The 13,464-nt window shown below is 38.5% G+C and overlaps 1 protein-coding gene across 1 annotated transcript in view; it reads left to right on the top strand.

Moving 5' to 3' along the window:
- The first annotated feature begins 1,406 nt into the window (after nucleotides 1-1,406).
- The window catches only part of flvcr2a (FLVCR heme transporter 2a), a 28,282-nt gene continuing 16,224 nt past the window's right edge, over nucleotides 1,407-13,464 (top strand). Inside the window, exon 1 of the mRNA XM_038291445.1 lies at nucleotides 1,407-2,518. Within this exon, the coding sequence (XP_038147373.1) occupies nucleotides 1,967-2,518 (552 nt within the window). The 5' untranslated portion in view covers nucleotides 1,407-1,966. The remainder of the gene's footprint in view (nucleotides 2,519-13,464) is intronic.

Raw genomic sequence — 13,464 nt, 5'->3', positions numbered from 1 at the left:
GTAATCATTCTACATAAAATAGATTTTTACAATTACTAATATCTACATAAATTGATGATTAAGTTTGTATTAAAATAGTTATTTATCTATGATTTCACTGAAGACTCCTTGATGACTTGCAGATACACATCATTTTCTCTTTACCCCATAAAACACAAAATCTATTTCTGAAAAGAGCATGCATTCTGTACATATCATCTTTAATGTTGATGTGCATAATTGACCACAGTATTTTTTGTTGTCAAGTAATTAATATATAAAAAATATATAAATGTTTTGAATATTCCACTTGAGAGTATTAGGGTACATTTACACTGCAGGCATTGATGCTCAATTCCGATTTTTTGGTGAAATCCGATTTTTCCGTGTTGCCGTTCATATTTCATAATATATGCGACTTGTATGTGATCTTCTGTGTGAACTGCAGTCATACAACGCAAGTGTCCCACATGCTCAGTAGAGGACGCAATGACGTCACAGGCCAGCGTGCTCTTTTTTCCCGGAAGTAAACATGGACGGTAGTGCCGGCACGCGTCTAGCGGTCTTTTCCAACCATAAAGACACAATCTTTTCAATATGGTTAAACATAAATACTGCTCTCTGTATCATCATCTGCCATAGTTTTTGTTTTTCTTGCCGTTTCTAAGTCGCATAATAGTGACCTTTGTCGGGTATTAATGACATTCAGGTTGGATGAATGCGTTCACACACAGGTCGCATTTGAAAAGATCAGATTCGTATCGGATTCAGGACCACATAGCCAAGTGGCCTGGGTCGCATTGGAAAAAATTGGATCTGTGCAGTGTATTCTCAATATTAGTTCGTATGAAATCGTACGAAAAGTTATGCACCGTAATTTCGTACGTTTTAGACGTTTTTTTCATCGCATTTTGTCGTATTTTTACGTCTTGCCTCGAGACAAGATATCCTTGCACATGCGCATCTTACACACCATTAAATTACATAGAATTTAACATAAATTTAACCCTAACCCTGACCCTAACCCTAAGATACAAAACAGCAAGCAACCTAGTTAGAGACCTGAAGAAGTGATTATTGCACTGTTTTTCCCAGTTTTACGTCTGTTCGCGGATCTGTTTTTTTCGTCTGTCTGTCTACACATGCGCACTGATCTGTATTTTCTAGGAAAAACTGTATTTTCTAGGAAAAACGTCCAAAACGTACGAAATACTGTGTATAACTTTTCGTACGATTTCATACGAACTGATAATGAGAATATGTTGAACTGTGTTGTTCAGAGAGCTATGAAAAGATCAGATCCAGGTCGCATATGGGCAAAAAAATTGGATTTAGGTCACTTCAGGCTGCAGTGTGAACATAGTCTTACTGTTGTCACCATCTGTACTAGAGAGAAAAAAAGGTAGGGATGGCCAATGATTGGCACAGGGAGGGCATGGCCACCCCTAGCCTTCCATCTAAGTCCGCCCCTGTTAACAATTCCAGACACACAAACCAATGATGCAAATGGCACAACTGAGCTGAGTGAACCAATGCCTGTTTGAGCAAAGTGACTAATGGGATAGAAAGCAGGTGAAACTAATTGAGAGGCAACAGCTGTCAGAGGAGCAGAACATGAGAAAATAACTAACCTGAGAAAGGAGAACAACCCAGCAATGAAGAAACCAAAAACATAAAAGCCTAAATGATCCCAAACCGCCTCTGTGGTTTATGGCCCTTCCTTGTTTCAGCAGCTGGGAGGAGTTGGCTAAATAGATCGTTTTTCTTTTTTTTTCCCGGTATTGATTCAGCTTCTGAAGAACAAACACGTCCTCTGGAACTACTGTGCTTCTGATTAATTCCCCTTTTGCTAAAACAGCCTCTAAACTTCCTGATTATTTGGAGCATTTCTGGGCAGAATCACGTGGAGTCTCGGTTTCATTCATTGCTTTACATTTCAAAGGCCCTCCATAGAAATATTTTTTTATTCTTATGAGTTTGCTCCTCGATGGATTTTTGTCACAACATGAAAGACGACCAAGACGCAAAGGAGAACGATTCAAGTCTGGTTAAAGACGTGAAGATCCAGGCGGACGATCCAAGCAGAGAGCGCGCGCTCCAGACGCACCTCTACAAGAGGCGCTGGCTGATGGCGCTCCTCTTCAGCACCTACTCCCTGAGCAACGCTTACCAATGGATCCAGTACGGGATCATCAGCAACATCATCATGAAGTTCTATAACGTGGATGGATTCTCTGTAGACTGGCTTTCCATGATCTACATGCTGGCTTACATCCCCTTCATATTCCCCGCCACCTGGCTGCTGGAGAAGCAGGGGCTGCGCTTCACTGCGCTGGTGGCGACTGCGCTCAACTGCGCAGGGACTTGGATAAAGGTGAGCAGCGCCAGACCTGACCTGTTCTGGGTGACCCTGCTCGGACAGTCCGCCAGTTCCCTAGCTCAGGTCTTTATCCTCGGAATCCCTTCAAGTTTGGCTTCGGTGTGGTTCGGTTCGGATGAGGTTTCCACCGCCTGCTCCATTGGAGTGTTTGGGAATCAGGTGAGTTGATGGAATAAATCCAAATATTTCCCTTCAAAAAGAGAAGAGCTTCAGGTAAAAGTTACACTGTAGTGTTGTTGTTTTTTTGTCCCTATGGAGCCTAAATTCTTATACAACGGAGTTAAATGTTGATTTGTTACAATAGTGCAAATAAATTCTTTTTTCTCTCTCTTTTTAACGCATGGAGTCAAACTGGTATTCCTAATTAGGCTGCAGCTATGGATTAATAAAGTCGTCTAACATTTTTTCTAGAATCTACATGGATGCACTTAATAATTAGTAAACCTCATCAACAAAATGTTTGAGCCCAAAAATACCCAATTATTGCACATAAGAAATTCTAGAAACTCAGAATTAGAAATGTCCCTTGAGTTTTCTGTTAAAAAAAAAAAAAAAAAAAAACTTCTTTAGTCATGTTACTAGTCTAGGGTATTTACAATTATGAATGTAAACCTACTCAAGTGGAATTTATAGTGAAAAATTTGACAGCATCTATATGATGTCTATTACTTCCCACTCTTTTGAAAGTCTTCCTAATTTTGAAACTAAAATCAGAAACATTAACTGAAAAGTTAACACAAACTTTAGAGTGAATTTTATACTAATTTGGAGGGGGGCAAATATCTGAAGCTGTTATATTCACCTACCTTTTTTTTTTTTTTACTGTGTACCTTCTGATTTTAATAATTGCTCCCATTGAATTTCCCTTACAAGAACTGGCATCCTTTAGCCTCTATACTCCAGTTAAAAAAATATTTAAATTAATCAACCCCTCCTCGGTAATCATTAATCTGATTAATGGTTTCAGCCCCAATAATATTAAATATTGACAAACTTATTTTAATGCATTTAAATTCTCGTGAATTTTAAAAGTGCTCATATTATCCTCATAGATGTAGCAAAATGATGTTGGAACATATGCTGGCTCTTTTTTTAATAAAAAAAAAAGCTTCCTGGATGGGAAGCGAAGTATCTTCAAATTTGCAAAGAAAGTCCAGCGGATTTTTTTTTTTTTTTTTTTGAATATTTGTTCTCCATTTGCATCCCTTTTAGCTGAGGTGAAAGAAATTAAATGGATGCACTTTAAATCTTGTCCACTTAATGACCTCTAAGCTAAATTCTCAGGCCTGTTATTATGGCAACCATGAATCGGGCTTGGGTTGGAGGGAACCTGACTTGTTTTTTTTCTAAGAGTTTCAACACCTTTACAGGAGTCTTGGTCAGTTCTGTCAGGTCGAACTTGAGAAACCTGTAGTAGGAGTCCTGATGTTTTAAAAGCACCTGGATCCATTCTAAGTGCATACCAACTCAGATATAAATCAGTATAAACCCCCCTCTTTCTACAGTATGAGCTGTGTGTTTAGCCATTTGAATCTTGATAAGGCAGCTTGTATAACCTCTTTTTAAAATGGGTGCCACAATAGTTATATATATGCTTGGGAGCTGAAACTGCAGTCTTCTTTCCTGTGTCCAGTGATTACTTTTCTCCTTGAACAAAAAGGGCTTCATGCTAGACAATTAACCTGAAGCTCAAATCTGTTTGAGTGTAAAACAAGCCATTTATTATTGAGGATCATTATTACTTGTTCAAAAAGCAGCCAAATGTTAGCTAACACAACAGCTTAGCTTTTTGTATCATGAGTTTGAAAGGCCTCATCTTGGCATTTTCTACACATAATTTAACAAAACAAGTGTTAAATATACTGTGTAGTATTCCACTGGTGATTACATTTAAATGCAATCAAAACTTTTTAGTCATTATGGAATATTTTATCGAGACTTTCTGCATAGAATGCATATAAATGGAACATGGAGAAAATTTAAAGCACTTTTGAGTGGAATGAGCATCCTTAAGAGTAATTGAGGATGTAAAAAGTAAGCACTTAGAGCAGCTGAAAAAAATAAAATAAAACCCAAATAAGAAATATTTACTGTGTGTGTGTGTATGACCTTTATCTATCAAGATGAACTTTATGTATAGAGGCCAATTTTCGTATTTATTTTGCCAGTTTAGATTAATATCAAACAGTTTTCTTCAGTGGTTGGTTGTAGGTGGTTTGTAATACTTTTTGGTGATATAATTATTAGAAGAAAAGTAACCCCAGAACAAAATACTGCTTATATTTATGGTGTTATTCTGGTGGTGATCAGTGTTTTTCTACTGAAATGATACCTGTGAATTTTTAAAACCTCAGTTTGATTTCACTAAACCACGGCACATTGTCCCATATGGATTTGGGAGATTTTAACCAGGCCTAGACATAAATTTCTTAAGAGCTCCTTTTTTTTTTTTTTTTATGACCGTGGGGTAGTGTTAAAGTGAGAAGGATTTGTCCCCTTGTAAGGAAAGCTGTAACGCCCCGGGGCCTCCTCACACGGTTCTTTTCCTGGGAGCAAGTTATTTACTACTCTTAACTCAAACTCGGTAAAACCATATAAAAAGGACTATAGAAACAGGAGTAAAAAAGTGACAGAGTTTATTCTAGATCAGGTCGTTACAGGACAGAGAAAAATGCTTCGAGCTATGCACAGCTGTGGTCTCAAAAATCACGTCCGCAAGTGTCCGGCAAAGTTTGAGCCCCGAACAACGTCATCTCCTGCTTCTTATACCTTCTGAGTCTGCCTTGCATCATGTGGATGCTTAGCTGTCCGTATCAGAAACTGACACGCCATCCATGTCTTGAACTCCATGCAGGTTGCCTCTCTGTCTCAGGGTTACAGATACAGCAGCTCTCCTATCAGACCGGCTCCAAGATGTGCCCATATCCTTTGTACTCTTAGAGACATGAAGGCTGTCTTGATTAGATGACCTCCACACCACGTACACACCACGACATCCACAATGTGAAGGAAGGCCTTCTGCTCTGTCTAATCTGACTAACAAATTAACAGTGCACATGATGTATAAATAATAAAACCTAACAACTCCCCCTGATAAGTTACCGTTTTTACAGGTAACTTAAAAACACAAGAAGCGACACATCTTTGAAGGACCGGGTGACCCAGAGAGCATCTATAATTAGTCATGTATCATTAATTAGGGATCAAAAGTAATCACAATCAAAGCTTCACAGACCAAATGTTCTCACTCAAGACCACAGTTTCAGCATTTAACTACAATTTGGGTGTCATCTAATTAAAGGAAAGCTGTTTTAGTTTCCTATGCGCACATTATTTTAAGTTACCTTAGACTAGATAACCTAAGCCTATCAATCTAATAAGGCCAAATTCATCTACTCTCACTCCCACCTGGAGGCCTCCTAAATGTGACCGCTCCTCATGGATAAACCATCTATTCAACTTTACCAATCATTCAGTCACAGTAGGGGACATCACAGGACAGGTTGGGCCGTTCTCCACCGGAAAACCCTACCCTCTCTAAAAGGTAGTAAAAACCGGGGTGACCCCGGGGAAATCCCACTCTCGGCCAATCTGAGCAAGAAAACCCCGTTTTGAATCTGATAATTACCATTACCAACTACTTAAAGAACCTGTAAGGTTCAGAGTCTTCCTACATCAAAGAAAAAAGTGGCATAAAACGTGGTCTTGGTGGGTCTGGAGCAAAATGTCTCCATGATTTTCATCAAAACCAAATCAAAATAAATCAAAACATATACATCACAATTAGGTAAAATAAAGAATTATCCTGGTCCGAGTTAAAAACAAATGATGAATATCACTGATGATGATGAATTCTTTCAGTGTCTCTATCACTCATCAATCTAATTTATCAATCAGAGTCTCGTATGGCCTCCTCCACGGCCACTTTGGTCTCCATGCAGTCCAATGGCAGATAGATGCTGAATCCATGTGGTGGTTCTCATGGACTGTTCTCATCACAGTTCATCAATCTATTTCCTCCGGGATCCTTTGACACACAGAGAGTGCAGTCAGTGTTCTTATCACGATAAACAATGTCTTCAATGAGCAATTCTTTATTCACTCAAAATCTAAGTGCAGTCACGACCAGATATTCTTATCCACAATTACCTTCCCTTTATCCCTTAAATCCCCATTAAATTGACAACATTTAAATTAATTATCCATGGACTCTGTGTTTTTTCAGCAGATTCTCAGATACAGTGTCTATTCAAAAAACGAAAAATAAAAAATAAATAAAAAAAGAAATCCCCAAAAACATTAAACATTTAACATAACCCACCTTTCAATGCCTGGCAGTTGAAAGTTATTTGTAAATAGTATGTACTCAGCCTGAACATCCTATGGATGTTTCAGCTCGTTATTTTGTTCATATAAGCTCAAGACTACCGCAACTAATATAATCTAATTCAAGGAACTCGTAGATATTTAGAAAAACATTTAACCCTTTTTACACATTGTAACACTCAATTCATGGATTAAATGAATGAATTTTAACACCATTTCCACATCATAGCATATTAAGTTGTAGTTTCGTCTAAACTTATAACTGCATTTTAGTTTACTTTTATCCCCTCCCCATTGAAAATTATTAGAAGTTCTTTAATCTCTAAGGAAAAAACCCAGCTCGGCGCAGATTCCCCTATTTAAAAACTCCCCCATCAGACCTTGTATCCGTGAATGTTAGTGCATGAAAGAAAAACCCCATTCCCATGTGGATCCTTGTGTTCTTCGAGTCATTAACCGTGTGTGGGCGTGTTGTTACGTGACAGTATGTGTGTGTGTCTATGTGAGTGGATCTATTCGTGGGAAACTGGTCAGGAGCCATCCCGCTACTGGTTTGGAAGAAAAAGTGTTTCTTGGAGCAGTGATCCTCTCCAACATGCAAAAGAGTTCGATGTTCGGACAAGTCCATCAGGTTTCCCTCTGTTACCACAGCAGCTTTGAACCATAAGAGTCTTGGGGCCATGTGTCCCCTCACCCCCTGAAGGATAAGTCTTTACCTGTGTCATCAGCAGTATCACATAGAGGTAGAAGGAAACAGTGCGTCAAAGGTGTTCCTCCCTTCAAGAGGAAATGTCATATTGAAATGTTCATCTGCTCAGAGCACAGGATTGTACTCTGACTTGCTGCTGCGTTCCCAAAACTCAGCAGTACACAGTTCCTGAAGGTGTTGAATTCGACTGCACCCCCTCTATGCAAAGTGTCCAGCTATAGTCCATTTAAAATATTCTCCAAAAAGCAGTGCTCCGATGAGAAAAAACAAAAAACAAAAACAAAGAACAAAATAAAAACAAGAAAAAAGAAAATCTGTTCCAACATCCCCAGAACCAGTCAATAGTTGTCATATTTGGACCCCTGACCAGATCCAAAAATGTGCAGGAAACATAATCTCTTCTCATATGTGTTATCTCAAATAAACTAAACACTAAAGTGTGCATCCCCTCTAAAGTATTAATTGCAGCTCTAGTGAAGTAAAGTCAGGTGTTCTTATTGCTTCATGCATTAAAAGTATGGTTATCCATCCCCCAAATTGTATATAGCCCCTCAAATGCTATTTATAACTCTGCTCGCAGTAAAAAAACAAACAAAAAAACAAATAAAATTAATCAAAACAAATAAAATAAAATAAAAAGATAAAATAAATGGTGAAGTTTTAGTTCCTGGGCCTGATATTGAATCGCCATAAGCTCATTAACACTAAGTCTTCATCGTTATTGCTTATATTGAAAGAAACCATCATTTGCTTTAAACATTTGCTCCTAAAATGTTATAATTTCCCCTAAATTGCATTCTGTTGATGCAACTTTACCATTCCCAAAAGTTAAAGTTTCAACTTGTTGTCCCTTTAATAATATTATGCTAATTAACAACTGACCAAACTATTTATCAAAAAACCCAGTCTAATTTATCACATAGTAAAACATCTCTAAATCCTCTTTTTTATTCCTCTATGTAAGAATACTCCACCCCCTGATGATATAAAGAAATTTTAGCAGACCATTTAAAATCTGTCGGTAAAGTTACTCCTATAATTTATATTCTATGTTGTTGCCATCGCTTCTGATATTTCTCTTTAAGAAAATAAATAAATAAAGCAATAATAATAATAATCCCCAAACTACTGCCACGTTGTTTAGAAAGATATACCGTCTACCTGTTGATCCCCGTAAAGCAAAAATATTATTCATAAATCTGTATTAATAAACCGGTTTAAAATAAGTTGCCCATAATTTTTCATTGTGAATAAGAAATCTGGTGTGTCAGTTCACTTATCTTTTTTTTTTTTTCATCCGTCTTGTCCGATGATCCCATGACCTTCCATCAACCCATCACTGCCAGTGTTCTTTTCTCGTCCAAAGCAGTGGGCATCCAGTCATTTCCTTAATGTGTGCATCTCAGCAGCTGCACACCATCCCTCCTTCTGTAGTTTAGGAGCAAAGTTAGTCTCTGTGCCCCTTGTAGGTTAATCCATCCTGTGACTCAAGAAAGAAAGTGTCCAATGTCTCTCCAAACAAAAAAGATCCATTGTTCATTTTGAAACATTTCCATCCGTAGTGTAGTCAAAACTATTCAAACAAAATGAACATGCGTGCCACGTCTTTTTTTTTTTTTTTTCTTCATAAAGGCTAAGATGTTAGGAAACAAACAGAAAAAACAAACAATCATACAGACACAAACAACGACAAACATGTAAGACAACAAAAAACCCCAGTGGTGCCTCCGACTTCTCCAAATAGTTGTTGGTTCATCGTGTCATTCATTTAATGCCTCTGTCAGCATGACTGCTCTTAATGTTCCACCCCAACAAAAGTCTGTGAGCTTCAAACCACCACATCAATCTGTACCTCATAGGTCATATCAGAACCAGAGAGGAATTAAAGCAAACCCAGAGCTCACCAGAATGGCCTTCAGCCGGGAACAAAACATGCAGCCACAATCTCTACACCCTGTCTCTGGCATGCTGCGTTCTCACACCATCTCTCTAATGTCCTAATCCATGGTTCCGATCCAGTCCAGTTACTAACCAAGTCAGTCCAGTCAGTCCGAACCTATTCAAATCCTCCTATCAAAAAGTTTTCAACTATCTGAACCCCCCTCTCTCTCTTGCTCTAGTCACTCTCAGCCAAGTTGTCCATTTCACATGCCAGAACTTCTGTAGCTGTTGGGAAAACAAGGGTTAATGCACATCTTAAACAAAACACAATGAAGGATGAGACTTTTGTCAGCCTGTCCTGGAAGAAAAAATGTTAACATTTAAGGATTGTTACAAACACAGCCTGAAAAAGAAAAAAGGAACATGTTTAAGCAAAACGATCTCCTGATCCTCCTTAAATGGGCCTCTGAATAATAATGCCTGCTCACTGACAGCCGTACTGTCACTCTCTACAAGCAGGGAAAAAGTAAATGACCCCTCTGGTTTGTTACCAGGAAAAAGCAATCAAACAGTTCATCAATTAGTCAATAGTTAATCACTTCATTCACAGAAATTTGTAAAGTTAGCAGAATTTAACAAGTCATGCAAAGAAGGTAAGGCCCAGATGAACAGTGAAAAGTGTTAGTGTTAGTAATGATTAGAGATTCAAATTAATCAGTTTGTGCTTAGGTAGTTTCCAAGCGGCATTATACACAGATAAAAATACTTATGGATAAAAACTGAAAGCTGAAAAAAACCCAGGGTCAGGTCACACCGAAGTTGTTTTTAACTCTCCAGCCTTGTTTATAAAAGTTGACCCCGCTAATCTGCTGAGCTCCTGCGGGTATCTTGGCCATATGCTGTGTCCAGTTCCAGCTCGAAGTGTGATTTATCCTGTCCCTAATCGATCTCTAATAAAGTCCTAATGAGAGAAAAATGAAACTAATCAATCTCTAATGCAATTCTAATGATTGAAAATGAAACTACCTTTAAATTAAAATCATGTAATGCCCTCGTCTGAGATTTTAGTTTCCCAAAAAGTAAAAACACCCATTCTGCTTCTGTCTGGATATTTACTTATATATTTAATTATTTTTCTAATCTATAATCTATTAATCTACAGTATCTCAGCTGCACTCCACACCCAAAAATTACCTCACACCTTACAACAGCAACCTGCTCTGGTCTTGTCAGGGCCTCTCATAGGTGGGGCCCCTGAGCAACATGTTTGATACGATTACCCTTCTGTTATGCCCCCAGTGCTCCTTCTCAATCCTGTAAAAATGCAAATCATGTTAATGTCACATCAAAAAATATTCTTAATCATTCCCAACTTCACCATACACATTCTACCTCACATGCATTCCACATTTAGGACAGACAGACAGACAGACATTTGCCACATAAAGTTTGTTTAATCCATCAGTATCAATTTAGATTTAGCTTCACAGAGGAATTTTCCCAATTTAAACAAAAATCATAATCTTTTCACCAGTCCGGTCTTAAGACCTCTGCGCCAGTGCTTTTCAGCCTCATTTTAGGATCCTTGTTAAACTATGTGCACATTAATGGAACCCCAAGATTTATTTGCTCACGTTAGACACCAAAATAAGTTTTCACACCCAATGATTTTTAATTCTAAGCGTCCCCCAAAAATGACATGTTTGAATTTTCAAATAGGAGAACACCTCTAAGGGGTTCTGAAAAAGTGGTATTTTTTGTTTTTCTCCTGAAAAATCCTATTACCTGTGTAGTTTTTTGGCAGGTGGGCACATAAAGATTCAGGGTGCTGTATCTGGCCCCTGTATCAACCATAAAAGGACAGTTACTGCCCTCAATCAAAATATCTATCACTGCTGCTGGAAATTTCTCAAAAACTACCTCCATAACTACACAACTAATGGGATCCCGGCCTCCCTAGTGTTGCTGCATTTACTTCCTTTCTCTAATTCTTACTGAACCTGCACTTCGATATTCTTTGCCCATTTCTCCCCTTCTCTATCAAACTCACCCTCCATTTAATCTATCGCTGTCTGCCTCTCTTCTTTTTATCCACTGAACTCAACCTTCCTAATTTATCTATTTGATGTAACCCACTCTATTCTGAACAGTTGACTGAGTAAAGATCCATTTAATCCACCTTAGAGTATCCTCAGTGATCAGTGTTTAATTTATATTCACTTTGCTACAGTTTGACAAACTTAGCTTGTGTGGTCTAACATTTTCAAATATAAGCTCCTGAATCAGTCACTCTAAATGCAGATTACAATACCATTCTAGTGTAGTAATTGGTAGATGTCTTTAAGGTAAAAACTGCTTCTAGACTCCTGGGCCCTGCCTCTGCTGTGATCGGCCCTGTGTGCACTCAGTCTCTCTGTGTCTTCTTTTCCTTTTCTCTCCTGCCTCTAAGTGAAGGGCTGCTCTGTGTGATCCACCTTCTGGAGCTCAATGTTGGGCCGGGGTTGGGGTTTACAGCACTGAAAATGTACTAATTGATCTTCTTACCTTTAAAATGTTAATTTCAAGACATCGTAAATTGTAAATATATCAACCTCTTATATTTTAAGCTTTCCTTTCCAAGGTTCACCTCCAAAAATCACAGAAACATCGACAACATTTTCATAACAATAGGAACGAAAGACAACCAAACCCAAACACTTTCTGATAGAAATGATCTAGACCAGATCATATTTCTTGATAATCTGTTTATACTGACACATAATAGGACAACTATTTTACACCCAAGACAGACATTGAATAAACAGCATACAACAGACAGACAGACAGACACAGAATATAAATCACACCTTTTGCTCACACTGTGTATATAATTTGACCTCGACGTCTAACGTGAGATCCCTTGGTGCTTTAAACTTTTTACCTATAAGCTACAGTGAGCCGCTTTTCTGCTAAGGAAGTGCGTCCGTCAAAGAAATACGTCCGTCAGTGAAAAGGAAAAAAAAGAAAGGAAAAAAAAAAGAAAAGAAATTTAGAGAAAAGAAAAAAGATTTAGATATAGTTCCGCCTAGTTCACTCCACCAACTCTGGAATTAGACAAACAAGTTACCTAATCCGGGCATCAGTCTCTTCTAGTTTTATGGGGAATATCATTTTATCGTCTCTCTCTTTCCTTTTATAAGAGAAGAGAAGGAAAGAGAAAAAGCACCCAAAGGTCCGTTTCAACCTGACCCCCGCTCGCTTATTTCCAGTCTCGGTTTTTCGTAAATGTCCTTATGGGAGGTATACTGGCAAACTCTAGCCGGCTATGTGACTGGTTTCTGTCTGTGCGTCTGTTTTCAGAAGTGCATCTTTCGTGTCTGCAGGCAGACCGGGAATAAAATCACCGTCCCTTTCTGCATGCAGAAACCGTTGGGCTCTCCAACCAACTTATCCTAGTGAGCAGTATAATTTTTGAAGGTGTTTGCGCAGGGTTCCTTCAGTCGGACTTTCAACCTCTACCCACAGCAGAACGCACGACTTTCTCTCTCTCTCTTTTTGTGTTTTTTTTTTTTTATGTGTACACGTTCGCAATGTAAAAAAAAAACCAACAAATACAACAAAACAAAAACCGCAAAAACAAAAAACTAAAATTACTCTGAGCAATTTCTCTGTCCTCTTTTGCATAAAAAGCTTCAGCTCACTTCAGAAAATCACAACACAGCCAAAGTGTTTTAACATTAAAAACACTGGAGATATTTTGTAATAAGGAATCTCCTCACCTTATCAGTTGTTTCGGCCGCAGGCTGTGGAGCTTTTTCCATCGGTGGCTCTGTTGTTTTGCTTCCAGGTCACGGGCGGAAACACCAATTTGTTAAAGTGAGAAGGATTTGTCCCCTTGTAAGGAAGGCTGTAACGCCCCGGGGCCTCCTCACACGGTTCTTTTCCTGGGAGCAAGTTATTTACTACTCTTAACTCAAACTCGGTAAAACCATATAAAAAAGGACTATAGAAACAGGAGTAAAAAAGTAACAGAGTTTATTCCAGATCAGGTCGTTACAGGACAGAGAAAAATGCTTCGAGCTATGCACAGCTGTGGTCTCAAAAATCACGTCCGCAAGCGTCCGGCAAAGTTTGAGCCCCGAACAACGTCATCTCCTGCTTCTTATACCTTCTGAGTCTGTGTTGCATCATGTGGATGCTTAGCTGTCCG

Source organism: Cyprinodon tularosa, unplaced genomic scaffold (assembly GCF_016077235.1).
Source record: "Cyprinodon tularosa strain WSP-4 unplaced genomic scaffold, ASM1607723v1 ctg3, whole genome shotgun sequence".
NCBI classification, from domain to species: Eukaryota; Metazoa; Chordata; class Actinopteri; order Cyprinodontiformes; family Cyprinodontidae; genus Cyprinodon; species Cyprinodon tularosa.
Note: the sequence above shows the minus strand (reverse complement) of the source record. Positions and strands in the feature narration are given on the sequence as shown.